At 36.7% G+C, this 20,597-nt stretch overlaps 1 protein-coding gene and 1 long non-coding RNA gene across 5 annotated transcripts in view; one reads left to right on the top strand and one right to left on the bottom strand.

Annotated features, from left to right (window-relative positions):
- The window catches only part of LOC140135727 (xaa-Pro dipeptidase-like), a 29,590-nt gene extending 14,376 nt beyond the window's left edge, over positions 1-15,214 (bottom strand). For all 3 annotated transcript variants that reach the window (XR_011856562.1, XR_011856563.1, XM_072157328.1), the window contains exons 1-6: positions 15,099-15,214; positions 11,409-11,592; positions 10,004-10,131; positions 7,540-7,603; positions 5,590-5,637; positions 1,241-1,302 (exon numbers count right to left, since the gene is read on the bottom strand). Coding sequence is in view for 1 of the 3 variants with exons in the window: in XM_072157328.1 (XP_072013429.1) it covers positions 1,241-1,302; positions 5,590-5,637; positions 7,540-7,603; positions 10,004-10,131; positions 11,409-11,592; positions 15,099-15,118 (506 nt within the window). In the remaining 2 variants the exon portion in view is untranslated. The remainder of the gene's footprint in view (positions 1-1,240; positions 1,303-5,589; positions 5,638-7,539; positions 7,604-10,003; positions 10,132-11,408; positions 11,593-15,098) is intronic.
- A 686-nt stretch (positions 15,215-15,900) lies between these two features.
- LOC140136524 (uncharacterized) lies at positions 15,901-19,414 on the top strand. Of its 2 annotated transcripts, none has more exons than XR_011856676.1 (3): positions 15,901-16,021; positions 18,157-18,241; positions 19,099-19,414. It is a non-coding gene; the product is annotated as an uncharacterized lncRNA (long non-coding RNA). The 2 variants fall into 2 exon arrangements; XR_011856675.1 differs by lacking the exon at positions 15,901-16,021 and adding an exon at positions 16,286-16,395.
- Positions 19,415-20,597: the final 1,183 nt, after the last annotated feature.

Below are 20,597 nucleotides of genomic sequence, written 5' to 3'. Positions count from 1 at the left end.
AAAAATGGGCTTTTTTTAGTTTTTAGTTTATAATTTTAATGTTATTTTTATAAATTTTTCTGTGTCTAAATTTCATTTCGAAGCTAAATTTGGCCAATAACATTTTTCTTACGAAGAAAATCATTACTGTAAACTCATTATAACTATCCATTCAAGCATCAATGTTTCCAATAAACTTGCCGTCTGATGCCTGTAAGTATGCAGTTGTTCTAATTGAATCAATTTCTATGGTGTATCTTGCGTATTGAAGGTCTGAAGTGAAGTATTGATGTTGTATCTTTCCACATGACCAATGTGCATTGCCTACAGGCCCTATACGGCAAGGCTCCGCAGAGGATTTGAAATTCTTGCGTCCAGACATAAAATTGTATTGCTGGACGAATGTGTTCAACAAATTTCATCAACCAAGTTGATTCAGCCCAAAAATGAATGATTATAAGCTTACCAAATTGGTGTTTGCAATGATCCTATTTCGTAACTTAAAAAATAAAATTTCACATCTCATCGGGCATATTACTATTAAATTAGCAACAGACCAATCAGTAATCAGCATTATTGACCTTATTTTGTAGTCTTCTATGCAGCCAGTTTGGTTACGCTCCCTCCACACAAACATTTTGTGGAGCGAGGGGAACCAAACTGCCTGCTGTGGAGACTACTGATTTTGCAAACAACTTCCGGGGTCGGGTCAAGTCTTTCAATGGAAATTCTCCCGGTAAGGCGATGTGTGATCTTAAGCTCAAAACATGAGAACAAAATTACAAATTTCTTAATTATCGTACAGTGCCAGCAAGTTTACATTCACATAATTTATTATAGAGAATAACATTTACATAAATCTTTAAAATCTCATCAGAAAAATGGAAGGAAAAAGTTAAATATTTGCATCAAACTGAGATGCGATGCGATGCAATACCGGCAACCAGAAGCCATGTAAAATTGTATTGCCTGTTGCCCAATACATCAACATACGTACGGACGCACAAAAATATTGTGGGACGCACATTTCCCGACCTGGTTTTACAGTTGTGCGTCTGATCGGGAGCCTTGCTATACGGTAGTGAGTCATTAAAAAACCATATACATTTTTCCGACTGACCGCCCCACACACCCCAAAAAATTCCAACTGGAGGGCAAGCAATAAAATTTTTTTCTTGGCCTTATGCATGGGGCAATTCTGAGTTGGTACTCCTTGAGCCTAATCTCTTTGATGCCATCAAGGACAATAAATCAATGTTACCTGTCAATGCCTTCAAACTTGGCTTCCCTAGATGTCAATCCACTGTCACTGTTTACACCAACCTGGAAAGATACAAAATACTTGGTTACTTCTGGTTTACATGTTTCATGGCAAATTGTTTGGTTTAAAATGCAGTAAATTTTGTAATGTCTACATATATGGTCAATTCCAGCCAAAGCGGGACAAAATTCTCTCTGGGGGCCATTTTGAAAATGTTTTCTTTTTCATTTCTAGACTTATCAAATGAGACGATCATATCTAGTGAATCATCAGGTGGAAGTGCCATCGGATTGAAAAATAACCTTTCTTGCTAGACCAAATAAAGTGTTAAATGCGCATATGCATGTTACCCACGAATTCAAGCCTTTTTCACCTGTTGTACGCCATAAAATTTCACTTTCTTTAAGGGCTGGGGTATGAGCGTTTGGACAGTATTTATTGTGGGACATTAGAGCACATCAGACATATCGAATTGCATTCTGAATACGAAGAATGTCATTCTGATATCAAATAATTTTGATTTTTTGAAATTGCAATTTAATACACATTTTATGGCAAATCATTAAAATTGATATTTTTGATATTTAACAGTACTTGAAGTAAACTTTATAAATCTGATGATTTATACTTAAAGTGTATGTAGGTGGGATGAAAAGCCGACGATCAATTGAAAATTTTGACCTTTCAGATTGAAGATATGGATTTTTTCCCAAAACACCAAAAAAAAATTAGGTCTTTTTTGGGGAAAAATCCATATCTTCAATATGAAAGGTCAAAATTTTCAATTGACCGTCGGCTTTTCCTCCCTGCTACATACACTTTAAGAATATGTCATTAGATTTATATAATTTACTTCGAGGACTGTTATATATCAAAAATTTGAAAAATATCAAATTTTTATAATTTGTCATAAAATTTGTATTATATTGTGATTTTCAAAAATGAAAATTATTTGATATCAGAAAGACATGCTTCAGTATTCAGAATGCAATTCGATAGGTCTGAGGTGCTCTCATGTCCCAGAAAAAATACTGTCGAAACGCAATAAACGCTCATTCTAGATCCCTTAATATCTTTCAATATTTTATGTGTGACTCATATACACTAGAAATCGGTGAAGACTTTGAACGTAAAATAGAATTTTATTACATATATCTGCAAAGAAATATTTTGGTTATTACAAATTTTAAGGAAGAACCAGGTGTACAGTTAAGATTGTGTCAATTCTGCGAACTCTTTCCAAAGTGGCTGTCATTTAACATTACTGTATTATTTCGAAAGATTTAAATAAATGCTTCATATAAATATAAAGTTAGATTTTGTATCTCGTCAGCAGGATGAGGATCTCGGATGGATTCGTGGGTAACAGCGTCTGGAAAATAGCAATTCCTATTAAATTTTTTTAATACAACTAAAAAATACTTTTCCGTATGTCAATATTTCAGGCTGCAATGACACTAAAATGAATTTTAATCAAAATACAGACTACATGGAATATTTAGAATGGATCATTATGGCATTTTGGGTATAAAAATTTTGAGAATAATGAAGTTGCCAAATTCAAATAGACAGAGCAAACAGTTTTATATTATTATTTTAGTAAAATCATTCCATATTTTCGTGCAGCAATATTCTATTAACTCGTGTTTGACAGTTCCTATGAACTAAAACACTATCAATACATTGTTAACTATAATTTAAGTAGGGATTCGTGGGTAACAAAAATGTTCGTGAGTAACACATATTTGAAGGTATGTATTGGTAAGCGGCAAAATAGAAAATATTACAGAAGGTTGGAAACCATCATGCGGTTAATCCTCCATTGTGTTTCAATGATTCCCGTTTCTCTAACCAATTGCATTTACCCTAAAAATGGTAATTTAAGATAATCAATAAAAACTTCATGATACAGCTTCAGTATACCTTCAAGAGGACGCTATTAAACAGGGACTATTTTGGAACCTATTTCGCATGTTTTCAAAATGTTAAGATGCATAAGAAACATATAATTTACGAGTAAATCCTTGGATTCGTGGGTAACGCCGAATTGTGGGTAAAGCTATAAGTACTATAGTACCGTTTGGGGTTTGCGTTTCTTAGGTGCATAAACTGTAAGTACTGTAAAAATTATAGCATACCCATGGCTTGAATATGTGCTGATTTAAACTTAAAATAAACAATCTCCTTGTTTTTCAAGGTTAGCATCTATTCGGGATTCGTGGGTAACAAAAGTTTAAACCGTTGTAGATTCTTTTTTAAAGCGGTGAACGTATGACGATTTACAATTTTAAGCGCTTGTCAAACTAAATTCAGTGTCCAAAGTCATTAAATGTTAATTTAAGTTATGGCAATTATATTTGCTGGACTTGTGGGTAACAGTTGATACGTGGGTAACGTCAAATTTGATTTTATGGAATTTTATGGGTAAAACGTATTTACATAAAATAATCACTTGGACCTCAGAATTATAGAACGAAACTTCGTTTCATGATATAGTCATTTATGGCATATTCACTTAACATTTTTCAGAACGATCATTTTATTTTTGATATGCGGGTAACAAAATTATTAGCCAAATTGACTTAATGGCCTCTAGAGTCCACAAACTTTGCTGGAATTCAATCGTTTTACATATGATGAGAGATCGTGCAAACGTCTTTCTAACGGTAATAATTTCATTTTGATTGAAGGACATTCAATGACATATATGGTGCTTTATCTTTGAATTGGGTAATGCCAATTCATTTACGCCATCATAACTTGTCCCCTGGTATGACTTGCTAGTAAAGGCCTATATGCACAAAGAGAGCACATTGGACGTGACATGATATGCTCCATCAATAACGTGATTTCCTTTATTAATGACATTTTAAAGTGGAAAGTTAACAGAGAGAGAATTTTGTCCCGCTTTTGCTGGAATTGGCCATATACTTGGAATCAAGACCCTAAGCAGTGGCAAAGCCATATTATCAGGACAAAGGAAACAAGCAATAAAAATATGGCTTCACTGAACATGAAACATTTCTCAGGACAAGAGGGGCACAAACAAGAAATGTTGCAATGGAATTGCTATAGTGTGTTTCATCTCAGTAACACCATGTTTGATTTCACAGTGGCAGATTCAAATCATGTGCACTTACCTCATCCCACTGGGTTAGGGTTAGATTTACTCTCAACTTGTGCTGAGACACACTATAGCAATTCCATTGCAACAGAAAACAGGAAGGATGTGAGGAAGGTTGACCACAATATTGCAAGGGGGAGTGGCAGCACTACGTGGGGTGGGGGGATTTCCCCCATATTTTTCTTGCCCCCCTTTTAAAGCCTTGTCAGCCTTAAAAACCACAAATTACAAAAAGTTCAACTTTTTGCAACAATTTTACGCAAAAGTTGTTGATTTTGCCTCCCTGAAATTCATTTAGTCTGAATAAGGGTCTGGATTGATAGGACAAAGGCTAATTCCCCATTCATGTTGGATTCCTTATTCAGACACTTTGTTCTTAGTCAGACCTTGGGAGTTACTAGTGAAATTTCTCCCCACCCAAAAAATTCCTTTTTTGGCATATCAAAAATGAGAGTCAGCATTATTTGGTAGACCATTTTGAGAATCCCCCTGCTGGTACACATACTTATTCCACAGTCCCTTACTTGAATCAGCTGACCCTTATCTTCATGACCATGACCAGTTGTTTGTTCTTTGCCACCTTTGGGCTACTTTTGCCAGTGTCCTGCCGCAGCAGTAATTTGACATATTCTCCTTTCAATTTAGCCGATTTATAAAGGTTTTGAGTCTCTGAAGCTCTACATTGCAACTACAATGGGTTTTGTGACCATTTATTGATCGGTTCGTAACTATCCATTGTTAAGTACTGGAAGTTTTGAAGTCAAGTGCTTTTCCGTCCAATTGGGTGATTTGCGTTCTAAATTCGGGTAAATCTGCCCAAATATCCGGTATTGGGCGCTTTTTTAGAAAGCTTAAAAATTGGGCTACTTGAGACTAATTTACCGTGGATTGGCGAGCCAAAGTGCTGTGCTATTCTTTGTGCTTCACTCAAGCACAATACCATAAATGGTTAAAATCCCGGGGATAAAATAATATAAAACAGAAAATATGAAACTTTAAAACTAAAACTGACGGTACGCCATATCCGCCTGCAAAACTAAAGCTGACGGTAGGCCTACCCCTATAGCCGGTTGCACATTACCAACACAGCAGGAGTTAGTTTTGTTATTTTGGCTAAGTAATATGTGACCACCTTAGGTGATATCACCTCTGGTGATATCACCTGGGAGGTGGAAAGTTGTATGAGCATATCCATGTCTGCATATGCCTTATATACAATGCTTACCAGTGTCAAGAGAACATTGGCTTTTGCTGCTTTTAGAACATCTGATATCTATGAATTCAAAATGATAAATAACAATTAATACATTCTAAATATATTATAAATAAGAATCAGCTAGCTTATATTCAAAATACTGTGATCAAGGGCTTAGGGGTACTACACCCTGTCCAATTTTAATGCCTATTTTTGCATTTTTCTCAAAAATTATAGCGCATTGGTGACAAGTAAGATATGTATATTATAGGGCAAGGACTACAACTACTGCACTGGAAATTTTATTTCAATACAGACAACAGTTGTGGAGTTACAGTCAAAAATGAGGGAAAACCAATATTTGATCAATAAATCAATAACTACTTGCCTTGAGTTGCTGAATTTTTAGTGCAGTAGTTGTAGTCCTTGCCCCTATAATATACATATCTTACTTGTCACCAATGCGCTATAATTTTTGAGAAAAATGCAAAAATAGGCACAAAATTGGCCAGGGGTGTAGTACCCCTTTAAACTTCCTTCATTACAAGGCCCTAATCTAATCAATAGGAAGTACACTAAGGCGGCATGCAGGATCACTCTAAATGGGAAATTTTAGACATGGTTCTGTATATTTAAAAGTGAATAAAAGTATACACTTTCAGAAAGATAATGATGCAAGGAATCCAACTAGCATGGCAGATTTCTGAAAAAAAGAGCAGTTTTTGAGAAAAAAAAGCCAAATTTGATTCAAGGTTTTTTTTGTCCACCATAACAACTTGCCTTAATAACTCAAATTGATGAAAACTGCATTTATGTTCTAAAGACACAAAACTAAAAATAGTTTTTTCAAATTTTTGAATTTTTGTTTCGTTTAAAATAAATGTGTCAAAAATGATTAATAGTTTACTTTTTTCACCAAACTTTTGACCAAACTTTGGGATATTTGAAGGTATAAAATCAGTATAAGATCCTAATTATAAAAATGTGAGAAAACCTTTTCTAGTCTTGTGTCTTAGGCAATTTTCATCGATTTGGAAATTTAGGGCAAGTTGTTATATGGTGGACCAAAAAAATGGCATGGAAAATCAAATTTGGTGATTTTCTCAAAAGGTGCTAATTTTGGAAGAAATCTGCCATGCTAGTTGGATTCCTTGAATCATTTCCTTTTGATTTCTGAAAATGTATACTTTGATTTACGTATCACCATTACTTTTAAAATAATGCCTAAAATTTCCCACTTTTAGTGATCCAGCGTAAAGGTCCATAAAAATAGAGCAAAATTATGACCACATCATTATTGGAATCCTCGTGTGTGCGTGTACATCACAAAATACTTGTAGTGCAAGTATTTACTTGTATTGTGTCTTAATTTTTGAATTACAACACGATTATAATAATACATGTATAAACATTTAGAGTATTCTATAGGGTCAGCACTACGTCATTATGATTACCTCAGATCATACACACATGCACAGTAATTATGTTGCCGCCATTCATGATATTGACATTGGATTTGGTTCTTTAATATACAATACACTCAAGTGTACAGACTCGAGCTTTTGATTATTTCAGAATATATCAAACTGCATATAGCACTGTTATTTTATTAATCTTCTTGCAACTTTATTGACAGAATTGCTTGCACTGGCAAATTCTATTTAATTGGATGTTGCCAGAACCTGTGAATTCTTATTTAAACTCTCTCCATGCAGGCGTCGACTGCAGACGACAAAAAATCCAAAATTCAAAAAATTCAGAATTGTACATTTTCATGACCATATTTGGAATGAAAATTGCATTAAAGTACAAACAAGCCTTATATTGGCTCAGTGGTTCTTAAGATAGCTCTTGAAATTTTGAGAAAATATCTCAAAACTTAGACTATTTATGTTGAAGCCTATAGCTAGCACGTAGAGCATCAATGGTACATTTGTAACAGGACAAGTTGCTGAAATTTATTTCAATGAACATACATACCTCATCAACATAATGTACTTCATCAACATCGTACTGCTTTTTCACATCATCAGTTGTTGGTATTCTGAAAAGAAAAAATATGTACAATAAGCAATACTTATAATTAGTAAGTACATGTATAATATTGATTAGTAATGTCATAATCAGTAACATAACATAACATAACATAACATAACATAACATAACATAACATAACATAACATAACATACATTTTGTAACATAACATAACATAACATAACATAACAGAAAACTTTTGGTGCGCTGTTCCTTATGACAAGCTCGTAGCGAGTACAAAGTAAAAATAAAAACTTCTTAAGGTTCACAAAGATAAAATAAACAGATCAACAAAGTAAAACACATGGAAAAAGATAGGTCTTAATTGACTTTTTAAAACCCGTGATGGAAGAGGATTCTCTTAATGTACAATGGCTAGAAACCTTCAACCTACATGTACATGTACATGTACGAGGCCTGATGCTGAAACATGCCTATACAATAGGGTGATCCAGGCGAAAACTTGTTTAAAGATGGGTCTTTTTTAAATTTCTCCAAAAAACTGGCTTAGGGAATAAGATAGCAATATTTGCACTGCATTTTTGTTGGACATTAGAGCACATCGGACACATCAAATTGTATTCCGAATACGAGGAATATCCTTCTGATATCAAAAAATTTTGCTAATACGAATTTATGGCAAATTATTAAAAATTGATATTTTTGACATTTAACAGTCCTCTGATGTCATATCATATTAAGGGGATTCGAAACGATGTTTCTGGAAAACAGAAACTGAATTTAGAACCATTTGAATAGATTGAATAAGTTAAGCTAAATACACTGAGCAAAATAGTTTTTGTTTGAAGGAAATCGGACATACGGTCAGGGGTCGCACTAGGTTTTAAAACCAGGGGTTCTCAGAACCCCTGAACCCCCTGAAAGTGTTAAAAATATGCGCTCAAATCCTAAAATAAGGGGTTCTCTAATCTATCAAGTATTTAATGTACCGTTTCAATATATCAGTATCAGATGTGTTACTAATAAATAGTTAAGGCCTGGCAAAAAACGCGATCTCGCTATTATTACCAACTACCTTGCTTTTTAAGAAAGTCCCCAAGCAGTGTACTTACTATAAAAATGTTGCTTATATGCCATAAAAGTTAGCGAATTCCACAAAATGCAATTCAACTTCGGCAAAGTGCAGAATTCAACAGCATTGCAAGTCACATGGATGAGTTAAAAACCCATGTTTACTTAATAAAAAATGACATTTCATTGCAAATGAGTTCAATTTTAGGCCAAATATCATGATATTTATTGAATTACTGGAGTATTTTGACTATAAAACATAATTCAAGGGCACATTTTTGTCATTTTTTTCTTCTACGGCCTCGTATTTCACCGATGGCATATCTCTACACACCACCTGTGAAGCATTTCTTTCCGATCCCTAGAATTAGAAATTACCAACTCACGTACGTGTCGTCATTCAGTACTGCAATAACTCATCAGTGATTCTAGACAATATCGCAATCTGTGTAATATACGCTGGCGGTGTGTATTTTATTCTTATTTTTAAATTATGTTACAATGCTACGGCGACTTTGCATTTTATGTTACATAATTTCTGGACGGGTCGTAAATAGTGGAGATCGAAGCTTTTATTTTTCTTTCACATGTTGTAATTTTTCTGCGCGCATGAAAACCCCTGAACTGGTATGCAAAAATGAATATATGCGCTGAAACTTAAAAATATGCGCTGTACGCGCAGAAACGCAGGTTAGCGCGACCCCTGCATACGGTTGTCAAGATATACATGTTTTTAGTTTCTTTGTATTCTATTGTTTTTGCCAATATATTGATGAAGTTAATGAGGAAAATTGGCATAATGTGCTCATGAATATTCATGTTTGCCAATATTATACCAATATCTTATGAATAAACCTTCATACTACTTTTATTTTATATGATTTTGACATGAAACTTTGCCAATGTGTTTCTATGGCCTAAAACATTAACATGTGATTTTCCCGCCCATCTAATTTGCATATTTGCATAATTAATTAGCATTATACTTAAAGCTAATTATAAAAATAATCACATGTTAAAGGTTTAGGTGATAGAGACACATTGGCAAAGTTTCAGGTCAAAATTCTTAAAGGTAAAAGTAGTATGAAGGTTTATTCATAAAATATTGGCAAAATATTGGCAAAAATTAATATTAATGAGCACATTTTGCCAATTTTCCTCATTAACTTCATCAATATATTGGTAAAAACAATAGAATACAAAGAATCTTTCAACAGCAATATCTCAAAAACCGTTTGTCCGATTTGGCTCAAATTTTGGAATTAAGATTATTTTGCATATCTCTCTGCAACAAGTCTATTTTAATCTCAATCAGAGCAACTTGATTTTGCCTTTCGTACCACCTTAATTTGACAAAGTCTGGTATTACATTCTTACCTTCCTAGCCAGATGACATAGTCTTGTGGTAGCCGAGGCATAAACAGTATAGATTTACAAGAGTCTACATCTATAGCACCAAAGAATTCTGGTTCCCGAACACCAAAACACCACTGGAAGTAAGACTCCTAATAACACGATGCAAGATAAAGTGGGAGAATCAGTAATGAATTGTGAATACTCTCAATCATCTGGTAATTGTAAAATAAGAAAATTAATTCAATCTTGTCAACCAGATTATTCCAACATACCTTGGAGCAACCAACATTGCAGTCAGTAGTATCAAATACCCCGCTCTTTTAATTGTGTGCAGGCAAGTGTACAATAATTCCTGTACGGGTTGCTTCGGGTCACATAATAAAGCTGATACCATGCATTGGCTTTTGCGTGGTCAATTCGCAATTTGTCATTTTTAAATTGCACAAATTTCCAAACAACGGTTCCTATGCTCACGATAATTAAACTTTTGATATCATATTTGGTATCAACCTTCGAAGGAAAGTGTTTAGAAAATTGTTATATAAATTATTTTGCCATAAACTCGTCAGACTCTGATTAAATGGGGATGGAACTAGTGACGACTTTTTAATTTAGCGGTGTTTATATTGGATTTTGAATGTTGCACACAAAAATACAGATGTTGATGATATCTCAGCATCATCATTAGGCAATGAAAAAATACCCTGTGTTACTGGCGGATGGACTTTTCAAGTAGGGTCGGGCGGGATTTTGTTTTTTTCCTGGAGGCTAAAATAAAATGACCCTACAATATCACAAAAGCTTGAAAATTTGTCAAAAATTTGATAAAATAATTCTAGATTTTTTTGCAAAATCAATCAATTTTGTCCCCAAAACGGCTAATAATAAAAAAAATTATTATATCCCAAAACGCAAAATCTAGGTCGGTTGGGATCCGTAAAACAGGGTTTTTTCGTATCCTTTTAAAGCTAAATTTATACTACTTCGCTGAGTGATAGCGATTGTTTTTTAGCCAATGAGGTAGAATGCTTATTGTTGCATTGGGAAAAGCATGCTACCTCATCGGTTAATGACCAATCTCTTGTCGTTCAGTGATGGGAGTGTAAATTCAGCTTTAGTGACAAAGATTCATACATTGAATAGGCTATTCCATTTAAAATCTTCCCTGTGGAAGATTTAAGCTATAAAGTCTTCCACAGAGGGAGTATCAGTTTTGAATCAAATTGACAAGTGGGTAACTTCTATTTGAAATCCTCACTCCAGGTGTAGAAGATATAGGCAAAGCCATGATACAGAGGGAGTGTGACTAACCCTGACCAATTACATTTGAAAAACATACTCCCCCTGTGGAAGATATTTTCAAAATCTTCCACAGGGGTAGTGTGGATTTCAACTGGAATAGCCCAATATTGATTTGTGTACTTACCTGTCTGAAGAGATAGCTGACATCAGTACAGTGTCTGGGAACATCGTCACCTCCTTGTAATAACACCACTGCCTCACTACCAACCTGGGAGTTACTTTGTAAACTCTCACATAGGCGTCTTCTATTGGTGGCATGTAGACTCATAGGCACTGTATGAGTATGCTTGCCTCGAGAGAAAGATGCTCTGAAAATGAGTGTATAGTTTTTTGGTTAAAAATATTTGGTCCAATTTGTTAATGGTATGGTTCTTGCTTGCTTGGTTCTAGAGATGCCAAATTATCAAAGGGCTCTAGCAGTTGCAGGAATACACAGAAAAATATCACTACCACGGTACCACCAGGTGATAGGTACACCCATGAGACTCAACACCCAGGTGGATGTAGAAATCTAGTGGTGCAATTGTTTTTTCACTCTAAAATGTGTCAAGTATTGCCAGATTTGCATAAGTTGATGATAAACCATTTTGCAATTTTCACAAATTTGAGGCTAATGAATTATTTCAGTGTCGGTAGAGGACTTAATATCAATTGCCCTTAGAGAGAAAACTCAAAAGGACTTCTAGTTCTGGTTTCATACAGTTAAACACCCCAAGTGGGGAAAATATGGGCCAAAATCAGGCTTTTTTATGATTTTTTGGCAAAATTTAGCAAATTGTCAAAGTTGGTCAAAATTCAAAGAAGTCAAAAAATGGGTCCTAGATATTTGTCATTTTGTCAATGTCATTTCGTTTATTTATATGTATTTTTTGTTTTAAAAATTTTACCCAAGAAATTTTTTTGTTACGGTGATCGATAAATTTTGGGGATTTTCTCCAAAACTAAGCATACTTTTAAATACTTTAGACCACTTGAGAATTTAAAAGTTATGAGGCCCAAATGTTTCCATAATTCCAGGGTTAAGACCACCCTTAATGTGTGATTTCCAATAATTTGTACAGCCAAGATTTCCTTGTATGTGGGCCCACCATACAGTGTATGCATACAATTAATGAATAGAGTCGCTTGCACTGTACAGTCATTGAAACTCCACGGCAGAGCCCTGGAGTTTCAATTATTGGAACTGGGATGAGAAACATGTTTTATTTTTTACTTGGCCTTACATGTACCTTACTCAGTCTCACTCTCATGTCAGTCATGTGACATCAATAAGCACTGTTGTCTTGTTTTTCAGACTTTTAAATTTGCAATCAGTTTATTCACAGGGTATTTTGTATTTGTTACAGTAATATGAAAAATTTATTTTGTATTTGTTACAGTAATATGAAAAATTGACAAAAAAATTTCCACACGTCCATCCAGTATTGATATATTGATTGAACAACATTTCCATAAGTTTCGCATTCTTTTCCACAAAATGTTACCTGGTTCCTTGATCGACAAAGCAGCTTTTTGGATCAAGAAATTGGGTTTTTTTTAATCAAGACACCAGGCATGCAAGGGCACATGTTACTTGAAAAACACTTAGCAATGAATTTGCTCAGGGAAGCCCTCGCATTCACACAAAACAAATTTTGGGTCAGAAAATATTTCGACAGGCTCTTAATGAGAAAACCATCTTTTATTGAACAAGATATGTGCCATACGATTACGAGTGATCGGTTTTGCCGTCTCATGTTTATTCTCAGTAAATCATGCTGCATGGATGATGATGGCATTCTGTCGGTCTGCATTACGTCACTCCTGACAGATCGCTGCATCCCATTGGTTGTTTTTGCAGACATTCGGCTGTTGCATCTTGCGGCTTTTTTTGTGCACTCGGACACTTACTGTTGTCAATGTTGTACATTGTACTCTATCATGGGGGAAATCACAAAACATGTCATAAAATAAATACCTCTTGTTGAAACAATTCAAAAAGTTCGGTTTCTTATCTGGGGAATAAAATTCCAATAATTACAAAAGGGAAAGCAAATTGGTGTTTCTAATGCGGAGAAAATTGACTGGAACTGAAAGGCCCTGTACAAACCAAAACAATAGCTGGGCCCTGGATTTCGCGAGGGTGTCCCCTTTGACAGTCGGGAGAAATGGGTAAGTGCACTGGATGGAACAACCCGACCGAGAGAATGGCTACAATTACAATGTGACACTGACACTGTCACTGACACTGGTGCAGTGCATTATTTATAAATTATAAATTAAAAATTGACTGGAACAATTACAATGTAACTTTAAGTTAGTTCCAGTAACTGTAACCATAGACTCAGGTCCGTAGATGTCATTATGTTTATGATAAAGACTGAAGTCTTGCTGTCAAGACTAGCTTTCCTTTCCTTTCCTTTCTAGTACTTCCTATAGCAGCTCATTTTGAGCTAAACTGGAAGTCCTCTGGAACTTAGAGGAGGTGATTATACAGATATCAGAACCGGGGATGATCCCCCTTCTCTTTTCGAATAGCTCTGACACTTAACGTGCACAGGATTTGACTCTTCCTGTACACGGGACCACCAGCTTTACGTGACTTTCCGAACCACGAGACACCGTTCATACACTACATATATCTGCATGTGCTACGTAGTGTATGGGGGCGAGAAGGAATTCTACAATGATATTCTATACTGCTTCGAAGCAAAGCTGCTTCACACTTTCAGAGAAAATATCTCTGATACACTAACCTCGCAGTAACTGAACATAATTGCAGGATTCCCGACCTTATAGGAACATTTTGGGATAGGTTAATGTCACTGACACTGGTGCAGTGCATTATTTATAAATTACTAGCGGGATACCCGCGTTTCGCGCGGGTCCCCGCCAGTCTGTAAATGGGAGCGTTTACTATGACAGGAAGAATTACTGAACAGGCAGAATAATTGAAAAGGTACATTTTATTTATATAAATATGTCTCTTCTTACATTTCCTTTTTTTTTGCTGCTTAGCTTGTGATTTTCCGTTTCCATGTTATTTATTTATTTAACCCTATTCCCATTATTTTATAAATGTGTTATTTCTAACATTTCCTTTTAGCTTCTTTCTTTTTTTTATTTGCTGCTTACGATTTCCCATTTCCATGTTTTTTATTTAATTCTGTTCTCATTAGCTTTTTTTTTTCTTACATTTCCTGAATGGTTTCTTTCCTTCTTTGTTTCGTTCCCGTTTCATTTAGTTACCGGTACTTTAACCCGTTGGCCTATTAGGCCTACTCGTACCTCTTTGTCATTTTAAAATTTCCATTTTTCTTTTAGTACCGCTTCATGTTGTTTATACAACACACATTTTTTCCCGTATTTATTACGTCCTCTCATAGCGTGTATGCGGACGTGTCCATCCGTTATCATAATCCCGTGACCCGTCCATGTACCTTTTTGTCTTTTATTTTCTATTTATTTTTCCTTCTTTCTATATTATCATGTCCACTGGTCTCTGGCTCTTAAGTCGCGTGGCTCTGCGCCGCTTATGCGCGCGCATTGGCGTAGTGCGCATTACGCACGCGGCGCTTGACGCGCTGCCTGCCAGCTGCAGTTTTTCATAACAAAAACCCTGTTTTTACTTAGGTCCGTAGATGTCATTATGTTTATGATAAAGACTGAAGTCTTGCTGTCAAGAGTAGCTTTAAGTTAAAGCAGAGAAGCTTACCCAAAACAGCTGGTGTTTAATGTTTTGTTATACGTGTCGTGTGACACACTGACACTGGTACTGGTCGTGCAGTGGCAGTGCATTAGAAATTATAAATAAAATTGATTCCCTGGTACCTACCCATCTTGATGACCAGGCATTTCAATTGTGTTTTTGTGCTAACTTCAACTTGAACTTCAGCCACTGTCAGCCCCTGACAAAATACCGTAGGCAATCAAAGATCAGATAAATCTGAATCTTCACTCATCAGAACAGAAACTGACTGTGCAGATCGACCGGACCGGAAGTCACCCAAAACAGCTGGTGTTTAATGTTTTGTTATACGTGTCGTGTGACACACTGACAGTGACACTGGTACTGGTCTGGTCCGAGGTGCTCTGACCAAGAGCTGTAGGCATTCTTGTATTGTTTGTAAAATGTTTTGTCAAATAAAATACATCTTTAAAATATTATGTGTTCATTTATCTTATTTTTGTCACTTTCTGTTTATTACAAGTAATCAGAAAATATCATAAAAAAATATTCAATAAATATCGATTCATCGTATCGTGTCCCTGCTGGTTTGATTAATTATTAATATAGCGCCACCACTTTTCCCGATCGAACCTTTCATAAATCACTATATACTTGACATGATCAAGATGAAAGACGGCCGAATCTACTTAATATTCATGTTGACATTTCGAGATTAATATTCATATTCACATTGCGGACCAATCAGAATACTTCGGTGTAACGCTTGATCTCTTAGATAGATGGGGTGAGCAACGAAGGCGGTTTTTATCTGACCACAATGTCACACCGTCGCCAGGGCAGATTGGTCGCTAGGGCAGAATGACGTCGGAGCCTGGGCAGATAAAATCTGTAACAAGTTTTAAGAAATTGTGGGCGGGCGAAGGGTCGTGGCGAAACACAAAGAGATTTGGCAGGCACACACATCGACGGATTTCAATTTCAGCGGAGTTTGTCAACAAAGATGAACCAAATGGCCGGCCAAATGATATATTTCATTGCTGCAGAATCGGGCACACGGCAGAAACAAGGTATTTAAAACATTATACTTGGTTTTTGGAATCGAATGTTGATAAAAGCGAAATTAGAAACTGATTTTTGCGGGTAAATTTTGAGGACATCGGATAGTTGTTACAAAGTTTTTTTTTTTTTTTTTAACCCATGACCAGTCAAAACTTCCGGGTCATGCCATGGTAAATTAATACGGATGTGCATTCCTGTCGCCTGATGTATGATCGAAATCATCATGATCATTCCTTTGAGTACACAAACCTTTCCACTGCACTAGCCTTGTTGTTTGCAGTTGCCTGTCGTGAGCTGAAGACGGGGCTGAATTCTGAGAGAAATGTGACTGTCTGATCGGCCTGACTGAGTCCCGCCCGGTCCCGGGCCAATGTTTAATTTTGTAAGCTTACATGTTTGCATGTTTGTAAAATGTAATTGTGAGATGCACTGGCATGTCATGCATGTGCTTATGTTCATGTCGTGATGTTACATGTTAACATGGACGTTATTCATGTATTCATTTAATATGTTCATGAGCTTACACATATTCCTGACATGATTGTCCTTGACCTTGCTGCTATTATTTTTAGTATTAATTAGGTTTCTGCCGGAAATTAGAACGAAATGGTCTGAGCAATCGGCAACAGCAATAGCCTTTTCCGCGGGATCCGCCATCCAGTGGGTCCTGCCGTACTGCATGCCATGCGATAGACATTACGTCCTCGATTACGTGGTAGTCGCAACGAGTTGCGCACCTCTTCAGTCAAGCGTCAACGCGGTGATCTTAGACTTAGCAACAAGGTACTCATACCCACAAGATGGCGGCGTTGACGTCACAATGTCAATACAATGACTACCTCTATTGAAAAGTTATAATTTGGTTCACCTCAAGTTTGGTAGTGATGTCAATGCTCTTTCGCGGTTGTGCCGCAAGCGTGCTGACAAATCGCGGCTGTGCATGTGCGTGTACATGGCGTTTAACTTTACGCGCGCGATTCAATACTGCGGCAAGCAGCCATAGACATACCACCTATAATCAAATGAAGGAATTCTTGGCCAAACTGGAACACTGTGAACGCTAGTGGCTCCACGATAAACACACGCGAATATAGCGCGGTACAGAAGAAAGTATACACGCGCCATACACTGCGTACACGCTTAGTACACTACATGGACGCAACGCGCATGTTCCAGTTTGGCCAAGAATTTCCTAATTTAATTATAGACCTATGAGTGCCCATACTTAACCATGGCAGTAGCCCGGGGCAGTAGGTGAAGCCACGTATCCAAGCTGATTTTGGTTGGGTGGTCGGACGCGGAGAAATAAGCGTTTATGTCTGGAGACACGCCGCTAGTCCGAATCTGAAATGCACTGCACCAGTCCGACATGCCGCTAGTGTGAATCTAAAATACACTTTGCCAGTCCGACACGCCGCTAGTCCGAAAATGAAAAACACTGCGCTAGTCCGAAATTGAAAACCACTGCGCTAGTCCGAATCTGGAAAACACTCTTTCAGTCCGAGACTGCACCGAATCTAAAAATCACTGCGCTAGTAATGCGAAACTGAAAGCGATTTTGAAAAGCACTGCGCTAGTCCGAATTTGAATTGGGGAAACACTGCGCTAGTCTGATATTCGGACTAGCGCGCAGTGTTTCTCAGATTCGGACTAGCGCAGTGTTTTTCAGCGCTGTAGTTTTCAGTTTCGGACTAGCGCCATGGTTTTCAGTTTCGGACTAGCGCCATGGTTTTCAGTTTCGGACTAGCGCCATGGTTTTCAGTTTCGGACTAGCGCAGTGTCGGACTGAAGAAGTGTTTTCCAAATTCGGACTAGCGCAGTGTATTTCGGATTCGGACTAGCGGCGTGTCGGAATGAAAACTGTTTTCAGATTCGGACTAGCGGCGTGTCAGACTGTTGCAGTGGTTTTCATTTTCAGACTAGCGCATGCTTAACTTTTTTCGGACCAGCGCTGTGCTTTTCATTTTCGGACTGACGCACCTCTAAGTATAGGGAATTTGTGTTGTCGGACTAGCGGCGTGTCAGACTGAGCGGTGCACCCCGGGAAAACAAAACGCCCATTCCCCCTGCTGTAAATAACGATAGGTCCCTTAGTCATATTTTATATTAAATGCTTTTATTTTTGTGTGTGTTTGGTTTGCAGTTGACCTAGCTTATCAATGTGGAAATGGATTAATTATCTCTATAAAGAGTCTGTGAAGATACAATTGATCTGTTGCTGTAAATTGGTAAGTAGATTACAGTCAACATCAAAACTAAATACAGAAAACAAATTGTTGAAAATTGGGATAAATTGAATCCCACCCAGAGTAAACAACTTCTCTCTTTGTTTTCTCTCTTTTATATTCATTCCTTCTTTCCCTTCCCGTTGTCAAAAAAACCCTGAGGCGGTTAGGGTTAAGCAGTTTCATAGCCAAGTCAAGTATTGGGGAAAATGTTCAGAGGATACTGAATTGTACAATGTTCAATTCTTTCATTCAGTAAAAGGGTGGAACAACTTGCTTACATCCACCATTAATAAATGCTGCCATTTATACAGCGCCTTTCACATGTATCAAAGCGCTTTAAATTTATTCCGTTGTTGTTAGAATGTGTCAGCTGCCATACAATGCCTAAAGCATGCTCATACCTTTGGACTGCGCTAAATGGACAATATTCCTAACAGCTCCCCATTTCACCCCTGGGTAGAGAAAGGCAAGTGAAGTAAAGCACCTTGTTCAATACAATGGCACAACACGATGGCACTGCTGGGGCTCAAACTTGCAAAACTCTGATTATTGAGGTAGAACCTGTACTGCTGCGCCACCTTGCCCCCGTTACTCATCAGACAACTTCAGCTTTCAAATCTGTTCTAGCTGAATGTTCTGACACAGTACCCTGACTCCAAAAATAGACCTCCCAATCATACCCCCAGTTTAAACTTCTACAGGTAGATATAGAATACAAGATCCAAGAAATTCATTGGTTGAAATTCATGTTGGTAGATTTCATCTATGCATTGCATGTATTGCTCATACATCAAATGGTTTTATAATTCAAGCTTTTTAAATAATCATGTTTTTATTTTTATTTTTTTGTGTCACAGGGGCATGATGATTTGAAAAAGGGACCTCAGGACATCAATCTACAATGTATCTCATGAATGATAGCTGCCATAAACAAATATGCTTTTTGTATAGAGCGTACATTTTCTTGTTGGTCATTCAATCTACACATTTGGCAAACAAATTGAGGTGAAATGAATTATCTTTGGTAATATATTAAAGTGACATTTTATCAGACTATATTTAAGAACTGGAGTGCTAAATTTGTGACTTCACATGAATGACACTGTATTGTGGTTTTTTTTAAACTGTTGTGGAAGAGGTAGCCCAGTCAAAGGTAAATAAGGGCTTAACCTGAATAACAGGCTGTGAGCTCGACTCCTATACCGGTTTGATTTGATTTGTGAAATCTTTAAACTACTTCACTGGCAAGCACTGCTTTCCAAGCAGGCCCTCATACAATGATCTAAGATGCTTGCTACTAGAGGGGTATCACGGTTTGCGAATAGAACTCGCTCGCTATTTGAGGGGCATTGCGGTTTTGCAAATTGGGCGAGTTCTATTTATCATCCATTCTTTTCAGAAAAACATATTAAAGAATATATCAATAAAATTCACCAGCAGTAGTGGAACAATGCTTAATTTTTGCATGAATCCAAAATGGCCACTTATGCATGTGTGAGATTTCAAAGTTATTCTACTCTGGATAATATCCATACTCCTCACATATAAGGATGCAGAAAAAGTATATAGTTTGACCTGTCTCCAACATACAGTTCTTGAGTGATAGGCAAAAAAGGTGATAGGTTAAATTTTGGGGTCCACAGGCAGCTACAGTTGAAAAATATTCTTATTTTAATGAAACTGGTTTCAAATTATTCCTTCAGCCCAGTGGCGGAGCCTGGGGGGGAAATACCCCCATTCAGAACTCTTTCCCCCTTGTTCCCCCATTAAAAACCCAAAATTAGGGAATTGTCTACTTTTAGGGGCAAATTTCAGCAAAATTTGATGATTTTACCCCCACTGCATGTTACCAAAATAACAACCACCTGAGATATGACAAACTTTTCTTTGTTTAAAATGTTTTTGCAAGCATAGCAATCCGAGTTTGTTTTCTCACAATCATAGAATTTTTACATCTTTATTCCCTGTGGTACCCAAATTTTGACATTTGACCTTTTTGGGCGCCCTCTACGGAGGCGTCCCACAATATAGGCATGAGTTTGTGAGTAGCTTCTAATTTCACTCTTACTAGATTTACTCGCAATTGTTTTGCTAAAATTATGCCTTGCTCAGAAATAAAACCACAATATGCTTGGATTTTATTTTATTATTGTTTTCTGTTATGCACGGGATAAAATGGTGTGCGTATATTCTTTGTTTAAAACACAAAATTAATGGATTTGTAAAAACACCAAATAATCCGTGACCTTTGTACCTTTGTAAGGCTTTTAAACTGGTTTAAAACCAGTTTACCGCCTCTTAGAACCCGATAGACGGTGACCAACACCATGGACCACAATAGCCTAATCTCAATGGC

This window comes from Amphiura filiformis, chromosome 16 (assembly GCF_039555335.1).
Source record: "Amphiura filiformis chromosome 16, Afil_fr2py, whole genome shotgun sequence".
Lineage (NCBI taxonomy): Eukaryota > Metazoa > Echinodermata > Ophiuroidea > Amphilepidida > Amphiuridae > Amphiura > Amphiura filiformis.
The sequence above is the reverse complement of the archived record's forward strand: the minus strand, read 5'-3'. Positions and strand labels throughout refer to the sequence as shown.